General features: G+C 46.4%; 14 protein-coding genes and 2 non-coding genes across 20 annotated transcripts; 11 read left to right on the plus strand and 5 right to left on the minus strand.

The window, feature by feature from the left end:
* The first annotated feature begins 76 nt into the window (after positions 1-76).
* Positions 77-3128, plus strand: LOC6551829 (60S ribosomal protein L3). Of its 2 annotated transcripts, XM_001980554.3 has the most exons (6): positions 77-181; positions 411-603; positions 794-962; positions 1590-1725; positions 2049-2438; positions 2669-3128. In XM_001980554.3, the coding sequence occupies exons 1-6, from the start codon at positions 179-181 to the stop codon at positions 3026-3028; spliced, it is 1251 nt and encodes a 416-aa protein (XP_001980590.1). In that variant the 5' UTR covers positions 77-178; the 3' UTR covers positions 3029-3128. The 2 variants fall into 2 exon arrangements, with proteins under 2 accessions (XP_001980590.1, XP_015010068.1); XM_015154582.2 differs by lacking the exons at positions 1590-1725; positions 2049-2438; positions 2669-3128 and adding an exon at positions 1291-1484.
* On the plus strand, positions 644-722 carry LOC6551777. Its single transcript, XR_046845.2, has one exon. It is a non-coding gene; the product is annotated as a small nucleolar RNA U43 (small nucleolar RNA).
* Positions 1070-1150, plus strand: LOC6551776. The gene has a single exon (XR_046844.2). It is a non-coding gene; the product is annotated as a small nucleolar RNA U83 (small nucleolar RNA).
* Positions 3129-3674: 546 nt separating the features above from the next.
* Positions 3675-4612, plus strand: LOC6551828 (venom allergen 3). Its single transcript, XM_001980553.3, has 2 exons — positions 3675-3884; positions 3938-4612. The coding sequence occupies exons 1-2, from the start codon at positions 3771-3773 to the stop codon at positions 4610-4612; spliced, it is 789 nt and encodes a 262-aa protein (XP_001980589.1). The 5' UTR covers positions 3675-3770.
* Positions 4613-4665: 53 nt separating this feature from the next.
* LOC6551827 (protein arginine methyltransferase NDUFAF7 homolog, mitochondrial) lies at positions 4666-6430 on the plus strand. Of its 2 annotated transcripts, none has more exons than XM_001980552.3 (3): positions 4666-4875; positions 5031-5375; positions 5429-6430. In XM_001980552.3, the coding sequence occupies exons 2-3, from the start codon at positions 5052-5054 to the stop codon at positions 6416-6418; spliced, it is 1314 nt and encodes a 437-aa protein (XP_001980588.1). In that variant the 5' UTR covers positions 4666-4875; positions 5031-5051; the 3' UTR covers positions 6419-6430. The 2 variants fall into 2 exon arrangements, with proteins under 2 accessions (XP_001980588.1, XP_026832110.1); XM_026976309.1 differs by having other exon boundaries at positions 4666-4838.
* LOC6551826 (GRIP and coiled-coil domain-containing protein 1) lies at positions 6410-8837 on the minus strand. The gene is made up of 3 exons (XM_001980551.3): positions 8611-8837; positions 6730-8557; positions 6410-6668 (listed from the first exon to the last, which is right to left on the minus strand). The coding sequence occupies exons 1-3, from the start codon at positions 8690-8692 to the stop codon at positions 6488-6490; spliced, it is 2091 nt and encodes a 696-aa protein (XP_001980587.1). The 5' UTR covers positions 8693-8837; the 3' UTR covers positions 6410-6487.
* A 193-nt stretch (positions 8838-9030) lies between these two features.
* LOC6551825 (dnaJ homolog subfamily C member 17) lies at positions 9031-10267 on the minus strand. Its single transcript, XM_001980550.3, has one exon. The coding sequence runs from the start codon at positions 10032-10034 to the stop codon at positions 9135-9137; it is 900 nt and encodes a 299-aa protein (XP_001980586.1). The 5' UTR covers positions 10035-10267; the 3' UTR covers positions 9031-9134.
* Positions 10268-10301: 34 nt separating this feature from the next.
* LOC6551824 (DPH3 homolog) lies at positions 10302-10917 on the plus strand. Its single transcript, XM_001980549.3, has 3 exons — positions 10302-10513; positions 10584-10658; positions 10727-10917. The coding sequence occupies exons 1-3, from the start codon at positions 10406-10408 to the stop codon at positions 10802-10804; spliced, it is 261 nt and encodes an 86-aa protein (XP_001980585.1). The 5' UTR covers positions 10302-10405; the 3' UTR covers positions 10805-10917.
* Positions 10817-13401, minus strand: LOC6551823 (arfaptin-2). The gene is made up of 5 exons (XM_001980548.2): positions 12829-13401; positions 12243-12765; positions 11751-11919; positions 11573-11680; positions 10817-11506 (listed from the first exon to the last, which is right to left on the minus strand). The coding sequence occupies exons 1-5, from the start codon at positions 13046-13048 to the stop codon at positions 11462-11464; spliced, it is 1065 nt and encodes a 354-aa protein (XP_001980584.1). The 5' UTR covers positions 13049-13401; the 3' UTR covers positions 10817-11461.
* Positions 13402-13611: 210 nt separating this feature from the next.
* Positions 13612-14456, plus strand: LOC6551822 (probable E3 ubiquitin-protein ligase RZFP34). 2 transcript variants are annotated; one of them, XM_001980547.2, is made up of 2 exons: positions 13612-13891; positions 13952-14456. In XM_001980547.2, exons 1-2 carry the CDS (start codon positions 13785-13787, stop codon positions 14268-14270), a joined length of 426 nt encoding a protein of 141 aa, XP_001980583.1. In that variant the 5' UTR covers positions 13612-13784; the 3' UTR covers positions 14271-14456. The 2 variants fall into 2 exon arrangements, with proteins under 2 accessions (XP_001980583.1, XP_026834781.1); XM_026978980.1 differs by having other exon boundaries at positions 13612-13879.
* Positions 14457-14725: 269 nt separating this feature from the next.
* LOC6551813 (transcription factor Ouib) lies at positions 14726-15998 on the plus strand. Its single transcript, XM_001980546.2, has 3 exons — positions 14726-14940; positions 15002-15771; positions 15841-15998. Exons 1-3 carry the CDS (start codon positions 14809-14811, stop codon positions 15941-15943), a joined length of 1005 nt encoding a protein of 334 aa, XP_001980582.1. The 5' UTR covers positions 14726-14808; the 3' UTR covers positions 15944-15998.
* A 251-nt stretch (positions 15999-16249) lies between these two features.
* LOC6551812 (transcription factor Ouib) lies at positions 16250-18519 on the plus strand. Of its 2 annotated transcripts, XM_001980545.3 has the most exons (6): positions 16250-16481; positions 16548-17086; positions 17503-17587; positions 17662-17984; positions 18048-18164; positions 18306-18519. In XM_001980545.3, the coding sequence occupies exons 1-6, from the start codon at positions 16365-16367 to the stop codon at positions 18445-18447; spliced, it is 1323 nt and encodes a 440-aa protein (XP_001980581.1). In that variant the 5' UTR covers positions 16250-16364; the 3' UTR covers positions 18448-18519. The 2 variants fall into 2 exon arrangements, 1 of the variants encoding a protein (XP_001980581.1); XR_001448352.2 differs by lacking the exons at positions 17662-17984; positions 18048-18164; positions 18306-18519 and adding an exon at positions 17305-17449 and having other exon boundaries at positions 17503-17537.
* LOC6551811 (venom allergen 3) lies at positions 18444-19405 on the minus strand. Its single transcript, XM_001980544.3, has 2 exons — positions 19276-19405; positions 18444-19222 (listed from the first exon to the last, which is right to left on the minus strand). The coding sequence occupies exons 1-2, from the start codon at positions 19387-19389 to the stop codon at positions 18548-18550; spliced, it is 789 nt and encodes a 262-aa protein (XP_001980580.2). The 5' UTR covers positions 19390-19405; the 3' UTR covers positions 18444-18547.
* Positions 19406-19573: 168 nt separating this feature from the next.
* LOC6551810 (venom allergen 5) lies at positions 19574-20548 on the plus strand. Its single transcript, XM_001980543.3, has 2 exons — positions 19574-19725; positions 19785-20548. Exons 1-2 carry the CDS (start codon positions 19606-19608, stop codon positions 20457-20459), a joined length of 795 nt encoding a protein of 264 aa, XP_001980579.1. The 5' UTR covers positions 19574-19605; the 3' UTR covers positions 20460-20548.
* Positions 20549-20622: 74 nt separating this feature from the next.
* Positions 20623-22535, minus strand: LOC6551809 (HIG1 domain family member 1A, mitochondrial). The gene is made up of 3 exons (XM_001980542.3): positions 22314-22535; positions 21241-21430; positions 20623-20991 (listed from the first exon to the last, which is right to left on the minus strand). The coding sequence occupies exons 1-3, from the start codon at positions 22405-22407 to the stop codon at positions 20970-20972; spliced, it is 306 nt and encodes a 101-aa protein (XP_001980578.1). The 5' UTR covers positions 22408-22535; the 3' UTR covers positions 20623-20969.
* A 231-nt stretch (positions 22536-22766) lies between these two features.
* LOC6551808 (dihydrolipoyllysine-residue succinyltransferase component of 2-oxoglutarate dehydrogenase complex, mitochondrial) lies at positions 22767-25379 on the plus strand. The gene is made up of 7 exons (XM_001980541.3): positions 22767-23036; positions 23314-23417; positions 23472-23573; positions 23648-24190; positions 24281-24425; positions 24609-24914; positions 24977-25379. Exons 1-7 carry the CDS (start codon positions 22962-22964, stop codon positions 25109-25111), a joined length of 1410 nt encoding a protein of 469 aa, XP_001980577.1. The 5' UTR covers positions 22767-22961; the 3' UTR covers positions 25112-25379.
* The last annotated feature ends 1939 nt before the right edge of the window (positions 25380-27318 follow it).

Below are 27318 nucleotides of genomic sequence, written 5' to 3' on the forward strand. Positions count from 1 at the left end.
AAAAAACGTGGCTGTAGTGTGACCATGCTGCCAAGAGTGACCTTAAAATTATACCACCACAAAAATATACCAAAGGGGTATTTTTCGGCAAGGTATAACTGGGCACATTGTAGTCTATATAAGGAGACGGAAGTCGGAATCTTTTCTTTTCCGTTTACATCGTCTGAAGAGAACAGACATGGTAAGAATTTTCATTGAATTGGATTGGTTAAATTACAAGTGAAGATTGATAATTAAAGTAAAACGATTGATAAGTTGAGGAATATTAGTAGTTCTATCGCATTTATGCAACGAGTCCAAACAATAAGCAATTTGTGTGCATACATTGCACTTGCAACATCCACGTGTTCACCTAACCTCAAAGTGAAGAAACGCAGTGTGCTGATGGATTTTTTTCATTCATTTTACAGTCCCATCGTAAGTTCTCGGCGCCCCGCCATGGTTCCATGGCCTTCTACCCCAAGAAGCGCTCGGCGCGCCATCGCGGCAAGGTTAAGGCCTTCCCCAAGGATGACGCCAGCAAGCCAGTCCATCTGACCTGCTTCATCGGCTACAAGGCCGGCATGACGCATATTGTGCGCGAGGCCGATCGTCCTGGCTCCAGTAAGTACCGGCATTTCAACTATCTAACAACTCTTTTTCCATGATGAGTATACTAGAAGATTTATGGTTAGAACACAACTGATTAACCGTGATTATCTCAACTAGGGCGGACTGACTAAGCCCACTCGTTAGGTTTTTTTTTTTTTAGGGAATACCATTACACATTATTAATAGCTTCTTTCTCTTGCAGAGATCAACAAGAAGGAGGTGGTCGAGGCCGTCACCGTTCTGGAGACCCCGCCCATGATTGTGGTCGGTGCTGTGGGCTACATCGAGACTCCCTTCGGTCTGCGTGCCCTGGTCAACGTTTGGGCCCAGCATCTGTCCGAGGAGTGCCGTCGTCGCTTCTACAAGAACTGGTATGTATCGAGGACCACGTGGTCTTACTACTCTTGTCGCCATTTTGTTTGCACCGGGTGTACACACACACATATAAAATGGAGAGCACGTGTTTTCTACTCGAGTCTGGATGATGAAACGATGGTATCTGAATGAGCAAATTATTGTTGAGAAGCCTTCTACCATCTGCTGCCTTCCTTCTGATCGGCCTCTTAGAAAACAATCGAGTGCTTTTCTGCGCTTTAAGTGTAACCAACCAGTGCGCTGCTTTGTGTGTGTGTACTTCCGTTGAAGATTGCTTCCCTCATGTAAAAGACCCTCTATTAAATATAAAACAAAATCATAAAGTTCTTCGATCAGCTTGCTGAGAGAGCTTTTCAAATCGCTGAACGTTGTGTGAGCTGTCAGGTTCTTGATCATGGGGCGCTAGCATCCCCTGGTTAATTGAAATTGCCTGACGAGTGAGCACGACAAGGAAGACAGCATCTCCGCTCGCCAGTAGTCTGCGATGAGGTGCGCTTCCTCTTCTATCTCGCCCCACATAAACAGCGCGGCTAAGAAGTTGGAGTTGTTGCGACACCCCAATGGATTGCTACATTACGCTCGTTTCTGACCACTGCGTCTCCAACTTGACCATCGTCCATCAGGTACAAGAGCAAGAAGAAGGCCTTCACCAAGGCCAGCAAGAAGTGGACCGATGATCTCGGCAAGAAGAGCATCGAGAATGACTTCCGCAAGATGCTGCGCTACTGCAAGGTGATCCGTGTGATTGCCCACTCGCAGGTAAATATCAATTTCACTTTGATTCCATATTTCCCGACGTCCTTGGCCTTGTTGCGCCACTGGTGCTGGGTCCTCGGGCTCGGTGCCTTTGGTGCGCCTGGCCTAAAAAGCATTCGCGCTGTGATTTTCAATGCACGGTTTAGGGATGCAACGTCGCAGAGCAAACTGCCCCTCGGGTGGCGGGGCTTGATATATTCCAGTAACGGTGCGGAGCCGTTTAGGCGATGATAGCGCGGTTAAACCATATCACGTACAGTCCCAATTTCCAAAGCCTCAAGTTGGGTGAAACTAACTAGAGTGTACTCTTCTCTATTCCCTTTTAGATCCGCTTGATCAAGCAGCGCCAAAAGAAGGCCCATGTCATGGAGATCCAGCTGAACGGCGGCTCCATCGAGGACAAGGTCAAGTGGGCTCGCGAGCACTTGGAGAAGCCCATCCAGGTCAGCAACGTGTTCGGCCAGGACGAGATGATCGACTGCGTCGGCGTGACCAAGGGTAAGGGTTTCAAGGGTGTCACCTCGCGTTGGCACACCAAGAAGCTGCCCCGCAAGACGCACAAGGGTCTGCGCAAGGTGGCCTGTATTGGTGCCTGGCATCCATCGCGTGTGTCCACCACCGTGGCACGTGCTGGTCAGAAGGGTTACCACCACCGTACCGAGATCAACAAGAAGATCTACCGCATCGGTGCTGGCATCCACACCAAGGACGGCAAGGTAAGCAGGGGTTATCCATTCCATTTCGACTTATCCTATCTGGCTGTAGAAATCTGTTGCTCTGATGATAAAAACCTTAAAAATAATATCGACATCGAAACAAAAAAAACTTGAATAACCATGATATTTATAATGATAGGACTGATAACAGATCTCAGCTACATAAGATTGAATCTTGAATCCCCTTATCCAAGACTACAGTAATCTGATCCAAAATGTATCGCTTGCAGGTCATCAAGAACAACGCCTCCACCGAGTACGATCTGACCGACAAGAGCATCACCCCCATGGGAGGCTTCCCCCACTACGGTGAGGTGAACAACGACTTCGTTATGATCAAGGGCTGCTGCATCGGCTCCAAGAAGCGGATCATCACTCTGCGCAAGTCCTTACTGAAGCATACCAAGCGCTCTGCCCTGGAGAAGATCAACCTCAAGTTCATCGACACTTCGTCCAAGATGGGTCACGGTCGCTTCCAGACCCCTGCCGACAAGCTGGCCTTCATGGGTCCGCTCAAGAAGGATCGTCTCAAGGAGGAGGCCGCCGCTGCCGCTGCTGCTGCTGCCGCCGCCACCACCACCACCGCTTAAACAAAATATCGTGTCAACGTTTAATTGTCTGCTCGATTCTACCGCCACCTGCTGCGGTAGGGCAGCAATCAATAAAAAGATTTTGGCTAAGCTCACTCAATCTTTTGTATTGAATTAATCTCATGAATCTTTTGTATTGAATTAATCTCATGAATCTAATGGGGAAAGATTTGGCCAAACATGCAACAGCTATTCATTGACTATTTTACTATTGATTACTAATATTACTATTGACTATTTCACAACCCAATAATGCTACTAGTCGATGGTTCACTAATTTAAAATATGTACATATAGGCTTAATTGTTATTTATTATAACGGTTGTAGTGCTACAAGTAATGTTAGGACACTCATAAAGAGTTTAATCACAATAAAAAAATGACCTACGAAATAATGGATTATGAACATTTTTAGCAGTTATCTGCTTAACTAATGAGATTAGAATTCGCCATTCAAGTAATGTGATTTGCTAGAATATTTGGTTGTCCTCTGGAAAAGCGGGCTAGCATAGTATAGTCTATGGAGAGCATTGGTGACTGCAATCTTACTGGCTCTGGGCAACTGAGTGTCCAAAATCGGTGGCCCCGCTTTTATATGACACTTGAGCATGGGTAAACTACTCGTTCCTGGGAATGCAGCTGTAAAAATACCTGGAAATTACTCGGAAAAGCCTACTCATAGGTGTCTCTATATATAGGGACTCCGGGGTGTGCAAGCCTCAGTCCACAACCAGCGCTAAACATGGCCATCAAGTCTCTGATTCTGCTGACTTCCCTGCTGGGATTGAGCCTGGCAGCGGATTACTGTGCCCTGCCGACTTGCCTGGACAAGCACATTGCCTGCAATAATAAGGGAGTAAGTAGGGATAGGTACCCAAATCCTGTTGGTGCTCACCCTTCTCCGCCCAGAACTTCAGTGAAAACTGCCCCAAGGACGTGCGGGAGGTGAAGATCGAGCCGCATCACAAGCTCATCCTGACCCTCTTCAACGAGCTGCGCAACAACGTGGCTGGAGGCAAAATAGAAGGCTTGCCCAAGGCGATTCGCATGGCCAAGATGTCCTGGTGCGAGGAGCTCTCCCACCTGGCCCTCTTGAACGTGAAGACTTGTGAATCGCTGCCAGATAAGTGTCGCAGCACCGAGAGATTCGCCTACGCCGGCCAGAACAACGCCATTTTCCAGTACAGTGGAGCCGAGACGGAGTACACCGATGCGGAAATAATAAAGGAGCAGATCGAGAACTGGTTTGCTGAGCGCTCGAATGCCTCTCCCGAGATCCTCGCCAGCTTCCCGGAGGAGCTTCCCAAGCACGCTGTGAGCAAGTTCACAATCGCGGTGGCCGAGAAGAACACCCATGTGGGATGTGCCGCCGTGCGCTTCTCCCGGGACTTTTACAACCACTTCGTACTCACCTGCAACTTCGCTACCTCGAACATTGTGGGTCAGCCTGTCTACACTCCGGGAGAGAAGTCCACTACCGGGTGCAAGAACCGATATGGAGCCGCCTATGACTATCCCAATCTGTGCTACGCCAAGGAGATCTACGACAACGAGAAGGTCGTTGAGAACGCCAAGGTGTTTTAGGCATGGAATGGACTTCGATTACTGACAGGTGACGGAACTTGATTAATCTATTACTTTTTATTTTAAATGTACTGAAAGAATAAATTTGATATATGTTTGCATGTATGTACATAACGGTTTTGTGCCATGCAAACAGCTGTTCGGCCAGCAAGTGGGCAGCCCCATTTAGAAAATCACTATGCCCTGTAACTGTGGATAAGGTTTACCTGTCCCTTGATGCATTCAAGTAAAAATATTTTCCAGGATAATAAAACAGTTTTGGGGTTCAATCATATCATATTTATCTTTTAAATAATTCAAGTTGTATTGATACACCCTTTTGCTTAACCACTTTGCTTCTTGTATAATCGTTTAAAGCCAAATGCAGGGTATCCTATGGTCACCAGCCAATCAACGCACATGTCATTTATTTTTGTAGCAACTATTTCGCCGGCCTAAAATGTTACGCGAGGCTCTTGGAATCTGCAGTAGGCGCTGGTATAGCTACAAGTCCGTCCGTCGTCCGAATCTGGGTGCCACTAATGCTCCAAAGGTGGAGCTGCCGAAGGAGCAGCCAGAGGCGTCTTCCAAAGCGGAGAACGGACATGGCAGCCTAGGCAAACAGCTGCGGGCCAAGATTCTGGCCACCGGACCTATTCCTGTGGCCGAGTACATGCGCGAAGTGCTGACCAATCCTCAAGCTGGCTACTACATGAACCGAGATGTGTTTGGTCGAGAGGGCGACTTCATAACCTCGCCGGAAATATCACAGATCTTCGGAGAGGTAAGATAAATACTTACAAACCCACTCCTGCTGATCATATCCCTTTGGCACAGCTCGTGGGGATTTGGCTGGTGAGCGAGTGGCGCAAGATGGGCAGTCCGTCCCCCTTTCAATTTGTGGAACTCGGTCCAGGTCGCGGCACTCTGGCCAGGGATGTGCTGAAGGTGCTCACCAAGTTCAAGCAGGACGCCGAGTTCTCGATGCACATGGTGGAGGTTAGTCCGTTTCTGAGCAAGGCTCAGGCACAGCGCTTTTGCTACTCCCACAATGCTTTGCCGGAGGACGCGCAGTTGCCCCATTACCAAGAGGGCACAACGGCCAGCGGAACGAAGGCATTCTGGCACCGCCGGCTACAGGATGTGCCTCAGGGATTCTCCCTAGTGCTCGCGCACGAGTTCTTCGACGCCCTGCCCGTGCACAAGCTGCAACTGGTGGATGGCAAATGGCAGGAGGTTCTCATCGATGTAGCATCATCTGATGGCGCACAAGAAGCTGGTTTCCGGTATGTGCTTTCACGTAGCCAAACGCCCGTTTCGAGTCTTTACCGACCAATGCCCGGCGAGACACGATCCTGTTTGGAGCACTCCCTGGAGACGGAACGGCAGGTGGGACTGCTCGCCGAGCGCATTGAGCGGGATGGCGGCATCGCTCTAATCATGGATTATGGCCATTTTGGCGAGAAATCCGACACTTTCCGGGCCTTCAAGCAACACAAGCTGCACGATCCGCTGCTGGAGCCGGGCAGTGCTGATCTCACGGCCGATGTGGACTTTAAGCTAGTGCGGCACATCGCCGAGACGCGCGGAAATATCCACTGCTGCGGACCCGTGGAGCAAGGACTGTTCCTGCAGCGAATGCAGGGAGAGGCGCGACTGGAGCAACTGTTGGCACATGCGCTGCCGGAAAACCAGGAGATCATTCGCTCTGGATACGAGATGCTCACGGATCCGGCCCAGATGGGCAGTCGCTTTAAGTTCCTGGCCATGTTTCCCGGCGTGTTGGCTCCCCACCTAGACAAATATCCCGTTGTCGGATTCAGTTAGTTACCAATTTAGGTTTTGATTTTAGGGACTTAAATATGTTGCACATGATTGTTAAACAAAATACGAATGTTATTTCTTCTGGAATGATGCATTGATCGCCTGCATCTCTGCGGTGGTGAACTGGAGTACCGCCGAGATGGCGTTGAGCATGTGACGCTTGCCGTCTGCGTCCCGGGTAACAATGTAGCTGATAACAACGTTCTTCAGGTACTCCAGATTGGCACCCTCGCGCGTCTTGCAACGTTCGAGTCTAAAATGGGAGAAGAGAACATGGCATAACTTTTTAAGATAGCTGGATGACAACGACACACCTGTCAACCTGCTCCTCCAGGCACTCGATCTTCTCGTGCATTTCCTGCTGAGATGTGACCTTGTCCTGGATCGCCTTACGCAGCGTCGACTCAGCGGCGTACTTGGCTTTCCGCAGAGTGGTGATTTCAATGTCCTTGCGAGCTAACTCGTTGGCGTAGTGCAGCATGTGACAGTTTTCGCCCATGGACATTTTCTTGGAGCGCACCTTCAGCTTCCTTTCCCGGTGCTCGCCCTCCACGCTGTCAGTATCGGAGGAGTAGTGGAAAGAGTCGGCAGCTGCTTCCAGCGTGGGTGTGGCCAGTGTGCTGCACACACCGCTGGCCGAATGGAAGACCTCGAATGAGGTCTGCAGTGTCTTGATCTCCTGCTCTTTCTCATCAAGAAGCTGCAGTGACCGCTGGCGTTGTTTCTGCAAGAGCTGTTCCAGCTCGTTTAGCTTGCAGCGCGTCTCATTCTCCAGTTCTGCCTTTGCTTCCTGCCACTTGGTTCGCTCGTTCTTCAATGCGAAGCGCAGCTTTTCGCCCTGCTGCTTCAGTTCGACTTCCGCTTCGTCGATGTTGCGATTGAGCACCTGCACCTTCTCCTGCAGAGTTTGAATGTGCGAGTGCTGCAGCTGCACCTTCTGTTCGAGTAATTGCCGCTGCTGCTTGGATGCCTCTAGCATTTGCTGCACTCCTTGCAGGTGCTGCTCGCAGTGGGCGTGACTTTCGACTCGTGTTGCTGTTTGGCCACTAAATGATAGGATCTCCCCGAGATCCAGAGGATTGGCAGAACGGGCATTGGCATTGGTGAGCAGTTTCTTCAAGCGCACCATCTCGTCTACTAGGGTGGCTACGTCCGCTACGTCTTCATTCAACGTCCTTAAATTGGCTGTTGGACGCACGTGTGCCTGCTCTAGATCCTGCAGCTGCTGCTTTAAATCATGGATGCTGTCCTGATCTTGTTGTCGCAGGCGGTCGTAGCTGCCCACTGTGGTGCTGAGCTCCGCTAGGCGTGCCTCCAAACTGGCCACACGATCCTCGTGCAGCGCCGCCTGCCTGCGACTCTGTTCCTCTGCCCGCAAGACGCGGCGCTGTTCCTGGCGAATGGCCACTGCATGTTGCTCCTTCAGCTGCTGCATCTCGAGGCGCACTTGCTGAAGCAGAGCATCACTGTCCGCACTCGCTGACGCTGCTGCCGAGTGCTCTGCCTTGCTCTGGAACTGTTTCAGCTGGAAGCGAGCTTCCTTCAGTTGGGATTGCAGTTCGCGCAGCCGGCTGTTTTCCGCCTCGTTGCTGGCGAACTGGGTCTTAAAGTTGTTCAACTGCATCTCGATGTTGTCCTTCAGATGGCGCTCGTCCGCATAGAGCTTCTGCAGTTCGCGGATCATAAGCATTTGGTTGTTGGTCTCCTTCTCGCGCTCCTGTCGCTCCACAATCCACTTTGCCTTGACCTCGTCCACGTCGCCTTTGGCCCGCGCTGCCTGATCCTTGGAGCGCACATGAAGCTCCTGAATGGTCTGCTCCTTCTGGGCGATTTGGCTACGCAATTGCTTTTTATCAGCCTGGAAGGACGCCTCCATGCGGGATTTCTCAGCGGAAAGAGTGGCCAGCGAGTTCATAAGGGTGATAATTTGGGTCTGCAGTTGGCCCTCGGCTGGCGGAGCAGGAGGAGCTGGTGCAGCACCCTCGGCTGCTCCATCCACAGAGTCTGTGCTGCTGTTTTGGGACTCCACCAGCCTGACCGGCGATCCCGACTCGCCCACTGCTGTGGCCTCCGCATGTGCCGCCAGACTCGTCTCCAGCGCCTCCTTCTCCTTCAACAGGCCCTTGTAGGCAGTGACCACGTCTGCAAATTGGGTTCATCAATTTGATTGCAATGGAAATTCATCTATTTCTTACCTTTCAGTCGCTTCTCATATCGACCCAGTTGCTCCTTCTGGGTGGACACCAACGCCTCCAGCTCCCTCTGTCGCTTATCCATTTCGCACCGAATGGGAATGAGTCGATTTACTTTTAGTTGGCTTAGTAATTCAATTTATTTCTCTCCCGTGGCATTTTTGCATTTCTTTCAATTAACAAATTTCAGCAGCTGGCATGCGGTCCTGCCAACTTGTCTTGTTTGCTCAGCACCTAAAATTCGCCGTATTTAATTCAAAAATTTGTAATGTTTTTTATTATTTAATAATTGTACAATAAATTAAAGTAGTTTCTTTTCTATTTTCTACAACACATGAAAGTAATTGGTTAAATTCAATCAATATAATAATAGATTTTTTTTATATTATATGGTATAAAATTAATGTATTTTACATTTAAGTGTTTTGGTTTGTTTAAAAGTGAATATATTCGTATTCTCTTGTTTGATTTGATTAAAAGTAGCCTAATTATAAAAAATTAGTTGTTTAGCCCAACACAATTTTATTCTATTCGACCTCCTCGTCCTTCAACATCTGCTCGATGAGTCGCCTACGTTCCTCAGCTTGGCGAAGCTTTCGCATGACGAGGTCCTCGTAGTCAGTGGATGATGCACTGCACCCGGTGGTGACTGACTTGGATGCTTGCTTGTCTGCCGCCGGTGGCGTTACCCATTCAAAGTGCAGTGGCTTCGCGGGATCGCCCTTCTCGTAGGCCAACACCATGTCGCAGGCTTCGCGCGTGGACAACTCCACCATGGCGCGTCCGCGTCGCTTGCTGTTGACCACCAGGGCCACCACGTCGCCGTACTTTTTCAGATACTTGAGCAGCTCCTCCTGCGTGTAATCCTGGCCGGATTCGGCTTTCCACTTCATCTTGATGCGGTGCTGGGCGGAATCGAACTGCGCCGGCTGTTGCTGGAGTTTCTGTTTCTCGGCGTGATTGCGCCGAAACTGCTCCTGCATGGCCCGCTGCTCCTCCTCCAGCAGGCGGGAACCCTCGCGTCGCAGCCGCTCGATCTGCTCCTGCAGCACCTCCTCGTCGCTTTTGGCCACCGTGCTGTAGGGTTGACTCTTCGCCAGCTTGTGCAGTGCCGCCCGTTCGCGTTCCTCCAGCTCCTGCTTCAGTTTCTGCCGCTTCCCGTCCAGCTGGCGGCTCCTTAGCTCCGCCGCCTTCTTGGCCTTCAGCACCTTGTCGTATGCAGCGCGTGCGGATTCATCCGTGAGGATTTCCAGGGCCTTGGACAACTCATGGAAGCTCTCGACTGCCTGCGGACTGTCCGGATTCTTGTCGGGATGACAGTCGAGGGCCTTTTTGCGGTACGCCTTGCGTATCTCATTTTGATCAGCCTCGAGGGAAATACCCAGGAGATCGTATAGATTCACGTCACTGTACTTTTTGCTGGCCATTTCGGTTTACTGTTTTATTTTACTTCTTATTTCACAACTAAAACATTGGTTTGTGTTCAAGTTTTTCTTCGCTTTGTAGTAGTTACTAACTACTCTAGCCAGCTGTAAATTAGCTAAAATATATTATTTTCTGAATAGACTATTGTTTCGATATATTTTAGGCGCAAGAGCGAGACTTATTAACTGCAGTTGGCGGTCCAAAAATGATAATAAAACATTTCCAATTGTTTACTGGATCAGCTGTTTACCGCAGCGAGTTGGCAGCCCCGTAACACAACGTGCCCATTTGTTTGGCGTGGATTTATCTTAATCATCGCAATAAAACTCAAATATAATGAACTTTAGGCGCTGAAGTTAGCAGAAAGTACGGCATGAGCATCTATCACGACGAGGTGGAGATCGAGGACTTCGAGTACGACGAGGAGGAGGAGATGTACTACTATCCCTGTCCATGCGGCGATCGATTTCAGATCTCCAAGGTAACTAGGCGTATACGCAACCTTTTTTGGGCCCTACGTATGTATATTATTTGGTAAATTTCCACTCTAGGAGGAGCTGATCGAGGGCGAGGAGGTGGCCACCTGCCCCAGCTGCTCCCTAGTCATCAAGGTCATATACGATCCGGTAAGTGACTCTGCCAGATCAACTAGCAATCCACAAGACACTTGAGCATGAAATTTTCTAAATTTTAGGACATGTTCAAGGCTGAAGAGGGTGAAGAAACTGCTCTGAACGAAAAGCTCAGCGACCTGAAGCTGGAGAAGAACTAGCACACAATTTTCTGTAATTAAATAGTTTTTATTTATATATTTTTATATATATAGACTTCATTTTAGTGTAAATAATACGTTGACTAGTAAAACAATGATTTCAAATTATGCAAGCTCGCAAAAACCGTTTCGATTTGTTATGGACTATTCGTTTGGGTGAATTACAAATGATTTGTACACACAATGCAGCATATCTAAAACTATAACTAAAACACAGGGTAAAAACATTCATATTGCTCCCGATACTTTTTGTTCTCAATGTTTTACAAGCAGCGGGCAATATGATATTCGAACGAAAAACAGACAATTTGGAGACACAAGCTAAAGGAACTTCAGCGTATCAGCTGTGGAAATGTGAGTAATACAGAGAGTTACATACAGGGGAAAGCGGTTGAAAAAATATATGAATAACATACAATTACCACTTTCTGCTTACGGCTTAGGAATTCGACTTAAACTTAGCACGAAAATATTGTTATGTTTCGTCATGCAGTGTCCACTGCATTGGATATTGAATTTTCTCTGTATCCGATTTCTTTTAGAGAGCGTGCTCGTTCAGCAAGTGAGTGGATGTGGAGGATGTGGACGCCGGATCCCAGTCTCCTCCAATATATGCGCCTAAGTGCCGTCTGCAACGTGCTCGTGATTCTACGGACTCTACTGCTCCAGCCAGGATCCAGTGACGGCATTGGGTGACTTAAGCTGTGGGCCGCAAGAGAAGTGAATAATACAGACACAATCCCATTTGCAGTCTGCTGCCATTCTCACCTTAATGTTGAACTGCTTCAGAGTGCTCTCCAGTGCCATGGCATTGCCCGAGAAGTAGGCAGCGATGGCATTGTGCAGCAGAATCAATTGCTTGTGCATTACCTTAATCTACCAACGGAATATCAATGGTTAGTCTTGCGAACGTATGTTTACTTCCGTGCCACTTGGCGTCACTTACGCGATTTTCGTCGAGGAATTGCATTTTGACCGCCACGTCAGAGCGCAGCTTCTCGTACTGCTCCTTGTGCTGCGCATAGCTGCGCTGGGTCTCCTCCAGAGCGGCAGCCGAGGGCGTAAGCTCCGGCTTGGTGTTCTCCAAGTCCATGCGGTAGGCATCGAATTCGATTCTGAAGACAGAAGAACATTTACAGCAAATGTAGTGGGAAATTGCTTTCATTTTATATAAATCGTATGCAGAGTTAAAAAAACTTTAAGGAATAAAAATGCCATTGTAGAGATTTTATATAAAGTGATTGGGAGTTATTGTTACTCAGTAATTACATTTTTTCAAGCAAACATGCGATAAGAAAGCAAAGCTAGTATAAGTCCGATTAAGATAAGGGCTGTAGCATACACATTTTTATAAAATGATTTATATTGAGTTTAAATTCAAATCGATGGTTTTTTCTCTATTTGTACCATCATATGGAAAGCGAATAACTTTGGTTACCTGGCCGTTTCGTACTGTCGTATCGTCAGCAGTGTGTCGTCGATCGTCTTGTTGCACAGCGTGTTTACCGACGAAATAAAGAAGTTGAGCGCATTGAGCAGCAGTTCGCCGTTCTTGGTGAGGTTGCGCTGCGTCTCCGAATTGCACGTGAACTCCTTCTGCAGCTCGGGATTCTTTTGTGCCAGATCGGCGAAGGAGTCGGCCAGGGCGTGCTGGGTGACGACCACGTGCTGGAAGTGCGAGCTAAAGGCCCGCGTTAACCTTAAGATGGACAGATACTTGCGCTGCGTCTCGCGCAACTGCTCAATCTGCGCTTCCAGTTCCGAGTCGACGGTGCGCTGCGATTTGCCCAACTTCTCCAGCATAATCTGTCGAGTACACTTATATGTCGATATACTCCAGTTTTTGAGACTGTCGATCTTGGAGGCGCTGGTGCGGATAATGCTGCCGCTCCCGCTGTCCGTGGGGCTCAGGATGCCGTTTCCAGATGGAGGGCTACTGGGCGACATGGGTGTGGTGGGTGCTGTACAAAAAGATTGATTTTTGGTCAGGTGGCCGAGGCATCAATGACTGTTAAATAGTTCACCTGAATGGTTCCTTAGCGGCAGACTGTTGGGGGCACCAAAAGGGCCGCCGACTCCACCGCCACCGCCTCCGCCACCGACTCCTCCGGCGATGCTGTGGCTGCTGGCGCTGCCAAGGACCAGGCTGCCGCCTTCTGTGCCTGTGTGCACCGCTCCACAGCTGTCGTTCAGCGAGGGCGCATCCTTCAGCATCTCGTGAATGCTGCGCTCGCGGTCCGTCATGGAGATTGCCGTCGTTAAGTTAAGTTCAACCAAATAATTGCCAGCGGAATTGCCTGTCTGCCCCTTTTGTGGGTGTGTGCCCGTGTGTGTGTGTGTGTGTGTTTGTTTCTTGGGCAACAGAGCAGGCGGTTTCACTTCGATTTCCACGCCAAAGGCGATGGCGCACGCTGGGCGAGGCGAGAATTTAGTAACCCCTGCCTGGACTCGTTAAAATTTTGAAAGTCCTCAAATTCCGGATAAAGTTCATCAAACTGTGTTCTCGAAAACTGAAAATCCGTGTGACTGTTCGCGAGTAGATGCTTAAATACCACACTTGTACTGCTTGGATACCGGCTATGGACTACGTATTTTAATCAACTGTACAAATGCCAGTTATTTGGTATTTACATACATTCCACGCAGCTCAGCGGAACTTTTTGAACTTATTCAAATTAATACTTTTTTTTTATTAATTCTGCATAAAGAAATGTCTTATTGCGTTTCCAACAACCGATCAAATTAACACTTAAATAAATGTAAGAAAATGTTTCCTATTAGAATAATAACAATCGACACTGGTAAATACTATACAAGTAGTCATATTCTGGTTGGCATTTTAGTGCCGACCAGCTATAGTCACACCAAAGTGGGAATTCTGTTTTATTTTTGGGGATTTTACAGAAATTGCGTCGTGCCTTCTTGCTTGGTTACTTAATTCGTTGAATTGCATTGTTGAAAGGCCAATAACCAGCGGGAAATGGTCTACGTGAACTTAATGCTAGGTCTGGGTATGGTTCTGGTATCCGTTGCCACGGCCTTCTATCTCAACAGTCGCCACACGTTGGAGCCCAGGTTGGAGCCCAGGTTGGTTGGGATGGAAACGTTCTGAGTGTCATCATGCTAAAATCTCTTGTTTCGTTTCAGACCGCGTTGCGCCGTGTGCCTGGAGGAAATGTTTTATGGCGACATGCACTACATGAAGTGCGGACATGCCCTGCACAAAGCCTGCTTCCAGGAGTTCCGCTATGTTAATAAAAACTGCTTTGTCTGCAATAAGTTGATCAATGCCAATTTACCCGGCGACTTGTGCACGATTTGTTTTGATCCCCTATATAAATCGAACATGAGCCATCTAATTTGCAATCACGCTTTGCATACAAAGTGCCTCAAGGAGTATGTGGATAAGGGGGCCCGCAACTGCCCGGTCTGCAGAATGGAACTCGAAGGCACACGTATTTCCTAGGAATTGTCCAGCTAAGCAAAGACGTTCTTCAACACAAGCCCGCTTCATAGCTGACCCACACAAAGCGTATATCAGCATAAGCATGTGCTAGACATAAGAAAACAAAGAGAATCATATAAGCATTCAGAGGAAGACTGTTAAAGAATTTAATTTTCAAATCTAATAAACGTAAGATTTCTTAAAAGATGCCGTGATTTGCGCTTAGTTCGTATTAAGTTATCGTATATGTATGTATTTTTATTAAGTAAACTTTTAATCGTTCATACATGGTAAGCCTTATTTCGTTACGTATTCATACCAATACAAGCCGATCTCAGGCGAATTTTTGTCTAGAATGAAACAAATCTTTTTTTAAAATATTTATTTGAATTCTGAAAATATTATTTAGCCAGTGTGTACACACCAAGAATATGCAGGACGTAAACAAACAGCAGCTGATGTGATTCTTCTTCGTCTTCTTTGCCATTCACTCAAATATAATGCAGCGTAACATAGTGGAGTTTTTGAAAATATTTTCATATTGCTTGGTTTATTTGATATGTCTGAGCTGCGCTCGGTTTGCCGAACTTGTGGCAAAAATGTGGCCAATTCTCAGGCCAGGGCCACCAAACTGTTCGACAAATGCAACTTTCACCTAATTAGTTTGCTGGAAAATATCACCGATATGTATGTACGTATGCAAATAAAATTGAACCATGCCGTCTATTAAATTGATTTAAACGATTGTTTAGCTGGACTCTGATACTACTCTGCCATATCTCATTTGCCAATGGTGCAAACAGCAGCTGGACAGGATTTGGGCATTTCGCAGTAAGTGCTTGGAGGTCTACAAGTCCTTTTTGGCCGTCAATAGGAAACTTCTGCGACAAAAGGCGGTAGTTGACGAGGAACTCGCTGAACTGAATGATGAGAAGCTACTGCAGGATATGCGGGCCCACAAGGATCAGGAAATGGCAGATACAGCTGGGCTTCTGCGGGAAGATCAAAATGATAACGAAGAAGAGGACCCAGAAGAAGGTACTCAGAATGAGGGCAATCTAGAGGAACCACTACAAACAGTGCAGGCAAAACATTATCAGGAGCAGCTCCATAATACTTCCGGCACCTCGAAGGGAGTAGGCACCCGCGTACCCAAGCGTGCTAAGCGCAACTCCAAGTCCTGGTTCTGTGACCAGTGCGGCGGCGTGTTCAAGTCCTCCACCTACCTCAAGCTGCACCTACAGCGGCACACCGGCCACAAACCCTTTGAGTGCGACATTTGCCAGGCCAAGTACTACACGGAGAATGAGATGCGCCGCCACAGGATCCTTCACACGGACGCCAGGCCGTATGCTTGCCGATTCTGCCACAAGACCTACCGAGGATGCAGCAGTAAAGTGGTCCACGAGCGAACTCACACCAACGAGCGTCCCTTTCAGTGCCAGTATTGCGACAAGGCCTTCACCTCCACGTCTACGCGCCAAAAACATGAGATGTTGCACACCAATCAGCGGAAGTACCAGTAAGTAGGGGAGCACTAGCTGTTTTGCACGGAATATGTGTGTATGTGTAAACCGACTGCATTTTGCAGCTGTGAGATCTGCGACCAGTGGTTCCTGCGCTCCTCCCATTTGACCTTGCACCAAAATACTAAACTTCACCAGCGAAGAGCTCAACGTGCTAGGACTGTCTAGAATACAAGTGGACAAACTTAAGTTAAGTTTCTAAGACTGTCGAAAATAAAAGTATACTATAATACTTTTAAATAAATAAATAAAGAAATTTGGATTTGTTGCTGATGAATCTGTTGAAACGTAGAAATAAACAAAATGTATACATAACTTATACGAAGAAGATCACAGGTTTTCTTAACTTTTAAAAAATAGTTTTGTTCTTAAAATAATTCTTATCACTAAACTGAAATTTTAAAATTCGATGGAATGGCCGCCCTGCGGGGGAATGTCAATTCAGGGCTGCAAAACGAAATCGACTTTGCAAATCGTGTTGCTGCAAAATGCGAATTTCAGTTTTCTTGTTCTTCCGTCCAAACAAACAGAAAAATATACACTTCCAATCGATCAGGGAAGGGTACTGTGTTATCTCATTCCACAAGCCATGAGGTACATTTGCAGGACCTGTTCGCGTATGGCCGATCCCGCGGCAGCCAAGAATCTCTTCGAGCCATCAAGCTCTTCCGTTTTGCGCCAAATAGAGACCTTAACCAATTTGCAGGTGAGTGTGATAAAGTTGCACACACAAAAAACCGAATGAAAGCTGAGCTCTGTAATTACTTTGCAGCTGAAAGAGTACGACAAGTTGCCCAGGTTCATGTGCCAGGACTGCCAGCACGACCTGCAGATTGCCATCGACTTTCGCCGAGTTTGCATCGAGGCCCAAGAGCTCCTCGAACTTCAGCTGAGGCAGGTGGAAAAGGAGGAGGAGGCATTCGAGAGCCTGGCGGAACAATGGTTGGATGACTGTCCGGAGGAGTTATCCAATTCGTCGCCAACTCTGCAGGTCTTCGATCCTGAGCCACAAGACCATGGTGTAATGGCTGCCATAGCGACCACACCAAGAACCGAGTGCAGGAATGAATTCCAGCCAGTGGCTAGAACGCATAGTTTTCCAGAAGATTCTACAGATAGCCAGTTGTCGGATGAGCACTTTGACATAGTACTCTCCCCCCAATCGGAACCGGCAAGTCCTCCAGAAAGTGAAGCTATCGACAATCCGGACACTTCCAGTCACACCTGCAGCAAGTGTGGCCTCGAATTCGAAAACGTAGACGAACTGAAGCTGCACAAGTACCATCTGCACGACGTCCCTCCAGATACCAAGTAAATAATGTGCTTTACACATCAGCACTCTTTACACAGTCATACTCTACGCATTACTGCATGATTATCCCTTTTTATTCATTCAAAACGTGTAGAAATCCTAAAAGAGAAGAAATTCCCTCAGGGCACTAAATATATTTAGGTTACATTGTTAAATTGGCTATTAGCTCACATTCACTCCGTATTAATTTTCTTTTCTGTTTTGATTTTTATTTTAGAACGATTTTCCATATGATTCCATATATTCCTGCTGCTTTGATGGGAATCAAAGACGGAGCATTTAGAAATGGAAAATGAGATTTTTCAAGAATCCCCTAAACCCTATCACTGAACGACTAGTACAGTCGTCCACAGCTTATTCTAGTATGAGAGAAGCAACCAATTAATTGCCACAAATAACACTTTTTTCCTTACAGGTTCGTTTGTGACCATTGCGACGAGGGCTTCCGATCCGCAGCCGCACTCACGCGGCACTGCAACATAATTAATCTTCCATTGACGGTAATTACTTCGTTATAATATGCTTAACCCGTATACGGTTTAATAAAGGCGTGTATTTTTTTTAAACACTTCAGCACCCCTGCTCCAAGTGCAAGAGCAAATTCCACAATCAGATCCTGCTGCAGACCCACAAGGAGCGTTGTCCAAGGCCGGCGGCTGCCCAGCATGTGTGCGACATATGTGGCAAGCGGCTGACCACGGCCTTCAATCTGAAGAATCACCTGGTACGCCACGCAGGAACACGACCGCACAAATGCGGCCAGTGCAGCGCGTCCTTTTACACAGCGGCAGAACTCTGTTCCCACCAGAAAACCCACACAACCGAGCGTCCCTACACCTGTCGCTACAACTGTGGTAAAGCCTTCCGTTTTTGCAGCGCCCGCAGCATGCACGAAAGGTAAAATTTCCTCCCTCAGAACTCCACCACCCACTCACATGACCCATCACATCTATTCCGCAGGGTTCACATGGACGCCAGCAAGCGTATCTACCAGTGCGAGTACTGCCCCAAGTCATATGTAACACCCAGCGAGTGCAGGACCCATCAGAAGTATCACAACTTGACTCGCGATCACGGGTACGATTTCCAATTTTTTAACTATTTAAGAAAAATTCAAATAGTTTTTAACTATTTAAGCAAAAAAACAAATAGGAAGGATTTCAATGCCTACGAACAAACACTGAATAAACCATTTTTTTCACACCCAATCTCTTCCAGTTGCGAAACATGCCGCATGAGCTTCAAGACAGTCAAGCACTACAGATCCCACTTAAAGTCCAATGCCCACAAAACTCTGGAAGCGCGCGCTAAAGCCGCTGATTCCTCCAATTCCGGTCGAAGAAATTGTTCAACGAATTGAATTCATTATTGTCAGTTGCATTTTAATAATATATACCGAATTGATATTAATAAAGCTTCCGTTCCGCATTCATGTTCAAGTTCCTTGCATCTACCATCACCTAGAAAACCTTGGTTCTCTCAATCACCTTCTCGTTGTCGTAGATCTCCTTGGCGTAGCACAGATTGGGATAGTCATAGGCGGCTCCATATCGGTTCTTGCACCCGGTGGTGGACTTCTCTCCCGGAGTGTACACAGGCTGACCCACAATGTTCGAGGTGGCGAAGTTGCAGGTGAGTACGAAGTGGTTGTAAAAGTCGCGGGTGAAGCGCACGGCGGCACATCCCACATGGGTGTTCTTCTCGGCCACCGCGATTGTGAACTTGCTCACAGCCTGCTTGGGAAGTTCCTCCGGGAAGCTGGCGAGGATCTCGGGAGAAGCATTCGAGCGCTCAGCAAACCAGTTCTCGATCTGCTCCTTTATTATTTCCGCATCGGTGTACTCCGTCTCGGCTCCACTGTACTGGAAAATGGCGTTGTTCTGGCCGGCGTATGCGAATCTCTCGGTGCTGCGACACTTATCTGGCAGCGATTCACAAGTCTTCACGTTCAAGAGGGCCAGGTGGGAGAGCTCCTCGCACCAGGACATCTTGGCCATGCGAATCGCCTTGGGCAAGCCTTCTATTTTGCCTCCAGCCACGTTGTTGCGCAGCTCGTTGAAGAGGGTCAGGATGAGCTTGTGATGCGGCTCGATCTTCACCTCCCGCACGTCCTTGGGGCAGTTTTCACTGAAGTTCTGGGCGGAGAAGGGTGAGCACCAACAGGATTTGGGTACCTATCCCTACTTACTCCCTTATTATTGCAGGCAATGTGCTTGTCCAGGCAAGTGGGCAGGGCACAGTAGTCCGCTGCGAGGCTCAATTCCAGCAGGGAAGTCAGCAGAATCAGACACTTGATGGCCATGTTCAGCGCTGGTTGTGGACTGAGGCTAAGCTACCCAGAGTACTCTATTTATAGGATGGATATGGTAATCGAACCGCAGTTGCAACATGTCTTCCACTGTTTCCACAGCTGGGATTCCAGGAATGTCTGGCAAGGAACAAGTGGTCTAGCTCTATTCGAATGCCATATAAAAGCAGACCCATTTGCTGTGCAATCCAGTAGCCAATAACCAGCACCATGACATTCCCCAAGGTTTTCAAAGTGTTTCTTCTAGCTGTGGTTGCCATTTCCTCTGCTGTGGATTATTGTGCGCTCCCTACCTGTCTGGACAAGCATGTGGCCTGTAACAACAAGGGAGTAAGAGCATATAACATATTCATAGGCAGTCACACGGTAATGTCCTATATCCCCACCAGAACTTCAGTGAAAACTGCCCCAAGGACGTGCGAGCGGTGAAGATCGAGCCGCACCACAAACTCATCCTCAATCTCTTCAACGAGCTGCGCAACAACGTGGCTGGAGGCAAAATAGAAGGCTTGCCCAAGGCGATTCGCATGGCCAAGATGTCCTGGTGCGAGGAGCTCTCCCACCTGGCCCTCTTGAACGTGAAGACTTGTGAATCGCTGCCAGATAAGTGTCGCAGCACCGAGAGATTCGCCTACGCCGGTCAGAACAACGCCATTTTCCAGTACAGTGGAGCCGAGACGGAGTACACCGATGCGGAAATAATAAAGGAGCAGATCGAGAACTGGTTTGCTGAGCGCTCGAATGCTTCTCCCGAGATCCTCGCCAGCTTCCCGGAGGAGCTTCCCAAGCAGGCTGTGAGCAAGTTCACAATCGCGGTGGCCGAGAAGAACACCCATGTGGGATGTGCCGCCGTGCGCTTCACCCGCGACTTTTACAACCACTTCGTACTCACCTGCAACTTCGCCACCTCGAACATTGTGGGTCAGCCTGTGTACACTCCGGGAGAGAAGTCCACCACCGGGTGCAAGAACCGATATGGAGCCGCCTATGACTATCCCGATCTGTGCTACGCCAAGGAGATCTACGACAACGAAAAGGTCATTGAGAACGCAAAGGTATTCTAGACCCTTTTCCCTTCTGAGCATTATCCCAGGTATCTGTATCCATAATTAAGTTGGCAAATAAAAAGCTAATAAAGCTTTACACTTCAAAACTCGAGCGTTCATTTTAGAGATTTAGGATGGTTCTGAAAATTTCGGCACTAGTTGGTAAAACAAAACGTATGAGTTGTTTATTTTAGTCTAAATTGATTTATTTTAGTATATCATATCATGCGAGAGGTATTCATCATCTTGTCGTCTGCTTCGACAGCTTTCGTTTGGATGTTCAACTTGTACAATTAAAACACACAATATCACAATCTTACGCAGGTATACAAAACAATATCTAATTTGGCGGGCTTGGACGCTCGGGAATACTGGCTAGAGTCCAGCCCTCCAGTGATTCTATCCATTTGGATGGGTATGAACCTTAGATGATGCAATAAATAGGGTTTCTGATTGCTTAGGTGTAAGTGTTCCTGCCGATGTCATCTAGTGATTTTTAGAGAGGGACGTCGTGCAATCAGATAGTGTTTAGTTAGTCAATGACTTTGTACTAAAATGAAGAATAAATCAAAAGGGGAAATAAATAAGGTGATCGAATCATATGAAAACTAAATAGACAGTAATGGATATGGTGTGTTCAAGTGAATGTGAATTGCCATGTGGAAACGAAAAGCATTTGAAAATATGTATACAAAAAGAAGAAACAATTGTATTGGGATTGGACTTCAAGGTTTCTTGTGTACGCGTTACAACAACTTAAACTACAGCTCGTATTAACTAAGTAGGAACTGTCCATTACTTCTCCTTGGGCGCCTTGTCGAACAGGTACTCCTTGGCCATGCTGTAGGCCAGACCGAGGGTCAGGCATCCGACGACGGTTCCCTGGGCGGCCACTCGCAGCTGCATGAGGAAGACGCTGGTGCTCATCGTTCCACGGTTCCGGTACTTGTACGCTCCAATCAATCCGGCGGCTACGAACCCGCCAATACCTGTGAGTGAAAGTGCAAATCGGTGATTAGTTTTTATTGTTCATGCGGCGGATGGCTTGTTGTTGCTACATAGCTGGCTGATAAAACCCAGACGTCGCACAAATACAAACACCCAAATAAATACAATTACATACATATGTGAATATAGTGCTGCCAAATATGAAGCTACTAATTTAGAGAATTTTCCAATGAAATCTTTTATATTAGAAGTAATTTAACATGTTTGACTACACAGGAATGTAAAAGTAAGTAAATAATTACATTTCAATCTTCATCTTTTTTAGTAACTCGAATACTTCCAGAAACTACATATTTTATAATGCTTTTTAAGAAAAAATGGACTATGCATATGAATAAGCAATTGGGATTTTAGATCAAAGTCGTATCTTCGAAAACTATTCAAAAAATTGTGTGGTGTGTTGCTCTTTCTGTTATCCTTTTAAAAGCTAGATCAGTTAAATCGGTCAAATAGGCAACACTTGTCAGCGTCAGCTGTTAGTTGTCACATACGTATGTGCACGCAGACAAGCGAGCTGAACATTCGAACACGCGCCAAGATCAGATGGCGACGTGACGTCACGGATGTGATAATCCCATTTCGCTTGCACTTCGTTTGAATTGCGAAATACTCCTGTTACATCATTCGCTCTCCAGAATAAGTAACGATCACACAGCATTTCCTGTTATGTCACGCAAAAGTTTCAAAAAGTGACCCCAAAATTGCCGTTAACCTCATGGCCAAGGTCAAGATTAGCCGACTTCCCCGCACACGCATCGTAAATTTGTATCGATATGTATGTATTTAGCTGGCTGCAAAGCCAAAAGTTTCCATGTGACGTCACGACGGCAAAACTTCCGCTGTGCGTAAATTTTCAGAACTCACCCACAAGCATGAAGGGCGACTCTTTGGCTTTCCTAGAGAGTTTGTTGGCCTGGGCGGCATCCTCCTCACTGTCGAAAAGGGACTTGGAACTCATTGTCACGAATATTATATTATGTACGCGGGTGGTTCGGATCGGTTTAATCGCTTGCTTTGCAACGTTCGCGAAACTTTCTGCAATGAGCAGACTCGAGCAATGTGACCAGCGCGAAACATATCGCTCACAGAAAAGTTGGCAAGAATAAAAATATTCAAATGTTTAAAAATCCATTTAAGTTATATAGTTTTGCTAATTTGTAAAAACTAAGCGTAAATATCCATTCAGTTTATTATTAAACATTTAATTGCATTTTTGTATACAACTACGTCTAAGCAGGTAATCGATAGTTTGTTATGGCCACACTGCACGGGAAAATACTGAAAAACCGCTCTCAGCTGTTTGCAAGCTTTCCGCGCTTTTCCGCCAGGTGACGCTTTTGCCGTTTCTGTCATGACATAAGAAATTGGTATTTTTTAAGGGAAAGGGGCGGACTGCAGAAATCGACGTTGCTTTGCCTTGGCCGCTAACTCTGTTTAAAATTCGAGTGCTTTGATATAAATTGACAAGTAGAAAAACCGCCGACCCGAAATTCGCGGAACAGAGTCGCAGCAATGACGGGAATAATTTCGATCGTAACGAGACGGCTGCCCCAAACGCTGGGAATGCGAGCCCTGCGGAGTAATGAGGTAAAAATCTGACTGGGATGGGAATTACCGGGTGGAGGGGGTACGTCTGGTGTGTGATATATGCTACATATGGCGATATATATACATATGTATGTACATTTTTATCCCAAATTCACTGCCCGCCTGGCACTCGCCGATTATGTAATTGTATGGGTTTGTGTGCGTGCGCCGCTGAAAAATGGGAAAAACTTTTGTTTGGGACGCCCGCTGCACGTGATCCGTCAGCCGTCATCTCCTCCTGATTGTGCAATCACTAATAATCGCTTCTTTTCGCCAGCTGAAGCGCTGCATCCGCCAATACTCACGGTTAGTTGCCTGTGCCGCGCAGCAGCAACAACTGTTCCGCCAAGATGGCTCCAATCGCTGCCAGGAGGCCACCAGGTAAGTGCTTCACTATCCACGAGAGACCCTTCATCCAGAGTCGTTCATTTCTAGGCTTCTCACCTGGCAGGGTATCCACACCACGTCGAGCATGTGGTCGGAGCAGACCATCAATGTGCCACCCTTTGCGGACTCCATCGCCGAGGGTGACATCAAGTAAGACCAGGGCAGAGAGCTGGTTTCAAGCAACAGGTTTATGCGCATGCATTAACGATCAATTCCTGCAACAGGTTTACTTGCAAGGTGGGTGATTCATTCGCCGCTGACGAGGCCGTCATGGAAATCGAGACCGACAAGACGACAGTGGCTGTGCCAGCTCCCTTTGCCGGTACTCTGACCGACATTCTGGTGAAGGATGGCGACACCGTCAAGCCCGGACAGGCTCTGTTCAAAATTAAGCCCGGTGCAGCGCCCGCCAAGGCAGCTGCTCCAGCGGCTGCTGCACCCGCTCCTGCTGCCCCCAAAGCAGCCCCAGCTCCCGCTGCTGCAGCCAAGCCGGCTCCCCCACCACCAGCCGCCGGCGCACCTAAGCCACCACCACCGCCACCACCAAAGGCAGCCCCTCGACCAGCACCACCTGCTCCAGTGGCCTCGCTCAAGCCGGCCGTCGCCCAGGTGAAGGTGCCACCAGCGGACGGATCGCGGCAAATCCTAGGCACAAGGTCCGAGCAACGTGTCAAGATGAACCGCATGCGTCAGAAGATTGCCGCCCGCTTGAAGGATGCCCAAAACACATGTGCTATGCTCACCACTTTTAACGAGATCGATATGAGGTAAGTGAAAATGATTTCATATTTGTGTATTTCTTAGCTTTATTTCAATTAAAAATTGACGTTTGTAAAATATGAAATTATTATATTTAGCTATGCCATGGACTTCCGTAAGCAGAATTTGGATGCGTTTACTAAGAAGTATGGCATTAAGCTTGGCTTTATGTCCATCTTTGCGAAGGCTAGTGCCTATGCGCTGCAGGATCAGCCCGTAGTGAACGCCGTCATCGATGGCACGGTAAACAAGCCTCCACCCCGCACTCCGCTTATTATTTCCTTATCGCCCGTGACGTAGGTTAAAGTGCCATGCTGTTTAAAATGCCCTTATCTGGCGAGCATGAAGCCGTTATTTCCCGTGGCGATATGATGAGTGTGGAATATTTTGTGTTGCCAGCCTCTTATAACTGCTATCATTTTGCAGGACATCGTGTACCGCGACTACGTTGATATCTCTGTGGCCGTGGCTACGCCTCGTGGGTTGGTGGTACCGGTCATCCGAAACGTGGAGGGCATGAACTATGCGGATATCGAGATCGCGCTGGCCGGTTTGGCCGACAAGGCAAGGCGGGATGCCATCACCGTGGAGGACATGGACGGCGGCACCTTCACCATCAGCAATGGAGGAGTGTTTGGATCCCTGATGGGCACGCCCATCATCAATCCGCCACAGAGTGCCATTCTTGGTATGCACGGCATCTTTGAGCGACCAATTGCTGTCAAGGGCGAGGTGAGCGAACCACCACATACGCATATTTATCAGCTATGTTAATCATTGTATTCTTCAACCAGGTCAAGGTACGACCAATGATGTACATCGCCCTGACCTACGATCACCGAATCATTGATGGACGTGAGGCGGTCCTGTTCCTGCGAAAAATAAAGGCTGCTGTAGAGAACCCAGCAATCATTGTTGCCGGATTGTAAAGTGAATTGTCTTAAAACACGTCCGCGGCCTAAATTTGATATTAGCCATTTTAATTTGAAATTGTCTTTGGTTATTTATTATTTCATTTTGCCAGCGTCACAACAAATAGAAAATCAACACAAATTCGAACTACTCTTAGCATCGGAAGTAGTATAATAAATTAAACGTGGATCTTTTCTTAAATATAAACTGTGCACTGAATGTTATTGTTAATCTAAGACGCTGCGATGGAATGTCGTAATAAATCGATGACGAATATTGACCAACTGCAACGCATTTGATTGTTGAAGAAAGTGGTTGTCTTTTGTAATAACGACCTTTATTGGCACCTTGTAGTGGCACTAAAGTAGATCGTCTTGAATGTCTCCGTAGTCTTATCTGAAGCAATATGTACCTCTTAATACAAACTGTAAACAGGCTTATCAAATAATTTGTCATGCGAGGATGACTTTATCGAGTTAACATGGCTTGTGTCTACCGAAGGTCGCACTTGGTTGAAATTTTTGTTAGCAAGCGAATAGTTCTGTTGAATTTGTTAAAAAACTTAAAGCGACGCTGAACTGAAAATTTATTGAGTATAGCTACATATAGCAAAATGACTTTCTTAATGAGCTCTAACAATGAAGAGGACGACTGTAGGTGCTGATCAAAAATATATATAATAAAAAATATAAAATATATTACTTATGGTCGCAAAAGTATATATTTCTGCTTGAAACCTTCGAACTCAAATCATTATACCCTCTACAAGATTATAAAGATCTTATAAAAAAAAATTCCGGAAGTTCTACAAGCTATTGGGTAGATAGCCAGATGGATTCATTCTAATTGACAAGTTTATGATTATGATTAAAGGACATGATTAAAGCCTGTAGAAAGACATTGAAATATAAGAATGAATTCTGATTAAAAAAAAAAAATGTTTGACTCCAATTTATTTTCTTACCATTAAATTCATAACATATTTCTGAATAAAAAAATATCTCTCTGAAGATATCAGTCAATTTGATACGACTTACAAATGTTCCATTTGGGAATCCATTTTGGATTATATCAAAATAATTAAGAAAAAATCAGTTCTTATTGTTTTGTTATTAGAGCAAATTGGCTTGTACAATTTTATTGATTTTTGTTTGATATTAGTAATCTCGCTATTTCTAATGTTTACAATATTTATGTGTTTTTGAGGTTGTGGGGTTGAAATAACAATTTAAAATATATATTAGATTTAGATTTGTGCTAAATGATACTTTGGGATACATTAAATTCGTGTTTTTAGCTTACTTATTGAAACTTAATTTTTTGTTTTAGATCTATCAAAGATTGATTAACACTGTTTTGATTTCGTTTTTTTTTCCTGGTTGAATTTAGTTTTACCAATGCTTTGCGTAACATTTTTGCTTATCACATGTGTCGAAAAAAATAAGAATTGAATCTGACGACGATAATGATAGTAGGGAGATTATCGAAATAAAATATATAAAAATATATACTTCTGTGTGCAAATGAATTTTGTGTATAAAATCACATAAAAAATGCGACAATCGTTTCGTCTAAAACATTTCACAATTCGATTGCGAAATTTCCAAGTGTTGAAATTTTAGGCAAAAGGATTGGCATTATCTACATTAGTTTTCCTTTCTTAAGCATTTTGTGCGTTTTTTGTGCAATTTCTCGTATATCTCGTATAATTTTAGCTTAACTAAGGGGATACAGAGTGTAGTTACGTGGTACAAATCGCGCTTAATCGTAGTTCCTGATGGCGGTTCTTCATTTCATTTTTTTTTTTTGGGTCTAAAGAAGCCTAAGGTGTAGCTAACGTGTTTCTTTTTGTCTGCCCGATGGGGAATTTCCATTATCTAGGGGTTGTTTTTGTAGGCGTTGTTGTGGGCGGGGTCAATTGGCACTGCACTTGGTTAAGTGCAACACTCTTAAGTCTAAGCAATTACACTAGGTATCCCCAACCTTGTGTCCGAAATGTTTACTTTTCGCGATTTTTGTCCTTTTTTTCTGTTCTGGCTATGAAATGCTGTATACGCATATTCCCTGTCCTTTCGTTTGGCTGTCTCTCTCTATCTATCTCTATCTGTCTCTCTCTTTGCGTAGATCTGGTCAGGAAGGATATGCTTTTCTAGCTTTCTTATCTTTACTTTTCGAATGTCTTTCAATAGAACTATTGTACAAGATTCCATTTGCTACTCTTCGT

Source organism: Drosophila erecta, unplaced genomic scaffold, assembly GCF_003286155.1.
Source record: "Drosophila erecta strain 14021-0224.00,06,07 unplaced genomic scaffold, DereRS2 tig00000000-arrow-pilon, whole genome shotgun sequence".
NCBI lineage: Eukaryota > Metazoa > Arthropoda > Insecta > Diptera > Drosophilidae > Drosophila > Drosophila erecta.

Bases quoted from the DNA above. Each gene is read 5' to 3' on its own strand.
- LOC6551829 (XM_001980554.3), top strand. The intron at 604-793 runs GTAAGTACCGGC...TTTCTCTTGCAG, and splicing joins GGCCGATCGTCCTGGCTCCA to AGATCAACAAGAAGGAGGTG. The intron at 2,439-2,668 runs GTAAGCAGGGGT...TATCGCTTGCAG, and splicing joins TCCACACCAAGGACGGCAAG to GTCATCAAGAACAACGCCTC.
- LOC6551828 (XM_001980553.3), top strand. From the start codon at position 3,771: ATGGCCATCAAGTCTCTGATTCTGCTGACTTCCCTGCTGGGATTGAGC. The intron at 3,885-3,937 runs GTAAGTAGGGAT...TTCTCCGCCCAG, and splicing joins TTGCCTGCAATAATAAGGGA to AACTTCAGTGAAAACTGCCC.
- LOC6551827 (XM_001980552.3), top strand. From the start codon at position 5,052: ATGTTACGCGAGGCTCTTGGAATCTGCAGTAGGCGCTGGTATAGCTAC. The intron at 5,376-5,428 runs GTAAGATAAATA...CCTTTGGCACAG, and splicing joins TATCACAGATCTTCGGAGAG to CTCGTGGGGATTTGGCTGGT.
- LOC6551826 (XM_001980551.3), bottom strand. From the start codon at position 8,692: ATGGATAAGCGACAGAGGGAGCTGGAGGCGTTGGTGTCCACCCAGAAG. The intron at 8,558-8,610 runs GTAAGAAATAGA...CCCAATTTGCAG, and splicing joins ATATGAGAAGCGACTGAAAG to ACGTGGTCACTGCCTACAAG. The intron at 6,669-6,729 runs GTGTGTCGTTGT...CTCCCATTTTAG, and splicing joins CTGGAGGAGCAGGTTGACAG to ACTCGAACGTTGCAAGACGC.
- LOC6551825 (XM_001980550.3), bottom strand. From the start codon at position 10,034: ATGGCCAGCAAAAAGTACAGTGACGTGAATCTATACGATCTCCTGGGT.
- LOC6551824 (XM_001980549.3), top strand. From the start codon at position 10,406: ATGAGCATCTATCACGACGAGGTGGAGATCGAGGACTTCGAGTACGAC. The intron at 10,514-10,583 runs GTAACTAGGCGT...TTTCCACTCTAG, and splicing joins ATCGATTTCAGATCTCCAAG to GAGGAGCTGATCGAGGGCGA. The intron at 10,659-10,726 runs GTAAGTGACTCT...TCTAAATTTTAG, and splicing joins TCAAGGTCATATACGATCCG to GACATGTTCAAGGCTGAAGA.
- LOC6551823 (XM_001980548.2), bottom strand. From the start codon at position 13,048: ATGACGGACCGCGAGCGCAGCATTCACGAGATGCTGAAGGATGCGCCC. The intron at 11,920-12,242 runs GTAACCAAAGTT...TTCTGTCTTCAG, and splicing joins CGACAGTACGAAACGGCCAG to AATCGAATTCGATGCCTACC. The intron at 11,681-11,750 runs GTAAGTGACGCC...TTCCGTTGGTAG, and splicing joins AATTCCTCGACGAAAATCGC to ATTAAGGTAATGCACAAGCA.
- LOC6551822 (XM_001980547.2), top strand. From the start codon at position 13,785: ATGGTCTACGTGAACTTAATGCTAGGTCTGGGTATGGTTCTGGTATCC. The intron at 13,892-13,951 runs GTTGGTTGGGAT...GTTTCGTTTCAG, and splicing joins GAGCCCAGGTTGGAGCCCAG to ACCGCGTTGCGCCGTGTGCC.
- LOC6551813 (XM_001980546.2), top strand. From the start codon at position 14,809: ATGTCTGAGCTGCGCTCGGTTTGCCGAACTTGTGGCAAAAATGTGGCC. The intron at 14,941-15,001 runs GTACGTATGCAA...ACGATTGTTTAG, and splicing joins AAAATATCACCGATATGTAT to CTGGACTCTGATACTACTCT. The intron at 15,772-15,840 runs GTAAGTAGGGGA...TGCATTTTGCAG, and splicing joins ACCAATCAGCGGAAGTACCA to CTGTGAGATCTGCGACCAGT.
- LOC6551812 (XM_001980545.3), top strand. From the start codon at position 16,365: ATGAGGTACATTTGCAGGACCTGTTCGCGTATGGCCGATCCCGCGGCA. The intron at 16,482-16,547 runs GTGAGTGTGATA...ATTACTTTGCAG, and splicing joins AGACCTTAACCAATTTGCAG to CTGAAAGAGTACGACAAGTT. The intron at 18,165-18,305 runs GTACGATTTCCA...AATCTCTTCCAG, and splicing joins AACTTGACTCGCGATCACGG to TTGCGAAACATGCCGCATGA.
- LOC6551811 (XM_001980544.3), bottom strand. From the start codon at position 19,389: ATGGCCATCAAGTGTCTGATTCTGCTGACTTCCCTGCTGGAATTGAGC. The intron at 19,223-19,275 runs GTAAGTAGGGAT...TTCTCCGCCCAG, and splicing joins TTGCCTGCAATAATAAGGGA to AACTTCAGTGAAAACTGCCC.
- LOC6551810 (XM_001980543.3), top strand. From the start codon at position 19,606: ATGACATTCCCCAAGGTTTTCAAAGTGTTTCTTCTAGCTGTGGTTGCC. The intron at 19,726-19,784 runs GTAAGAGCATAT...TATCCCCACCAG, and splicing joins TGGCCTGTAACAACAAGGGA to AACTTCAGTGAAAACTGCCC.
- LOC6551809 (XM_001980542.3), bottom strand. From the start codon at position 22,407: ATGAGTTCCAAGTCCCTTTTCGACAGTGAGGAGGATGCCGCCCAGGCC. The intron at 21,431-22,313 runs GTGAGTTCTGAA...TTTCACTCACAG, and splicing joins GTCGCCCTTCATGCTTGTGG to GTATTGGCGGGTTCGTAGCC. The intron at 20,992-21,240 runs GTAATGGACAGT...TCTTCATTTTAG, and splicing joins GACAAGGCGCCCAAGGAGAA to TACAAAGTCATTGACTAACT.
- LOC6551808 (XM_001980541.3), top strand. From the start codon at position 22,962: ATGACGGGAATAATTTCGATCGTAACGAGACGGCTGCCCCAAACGCTG. The intron at 23,574-23,647 runs GTAAGACCAGGG...TTCCTGCAACAG, and splicing joins ATCGCCGAGGGTGACATCAA to GTTTACTTGCAAGGTGGGTG. The intron at 24,915-24,976 runs GTGAGCGAACCA...TTCTTCAACCAG, and splicing joins CAATTGCTGTCAAGGGCGAG to GTCAAGGTACGACCAATGAT.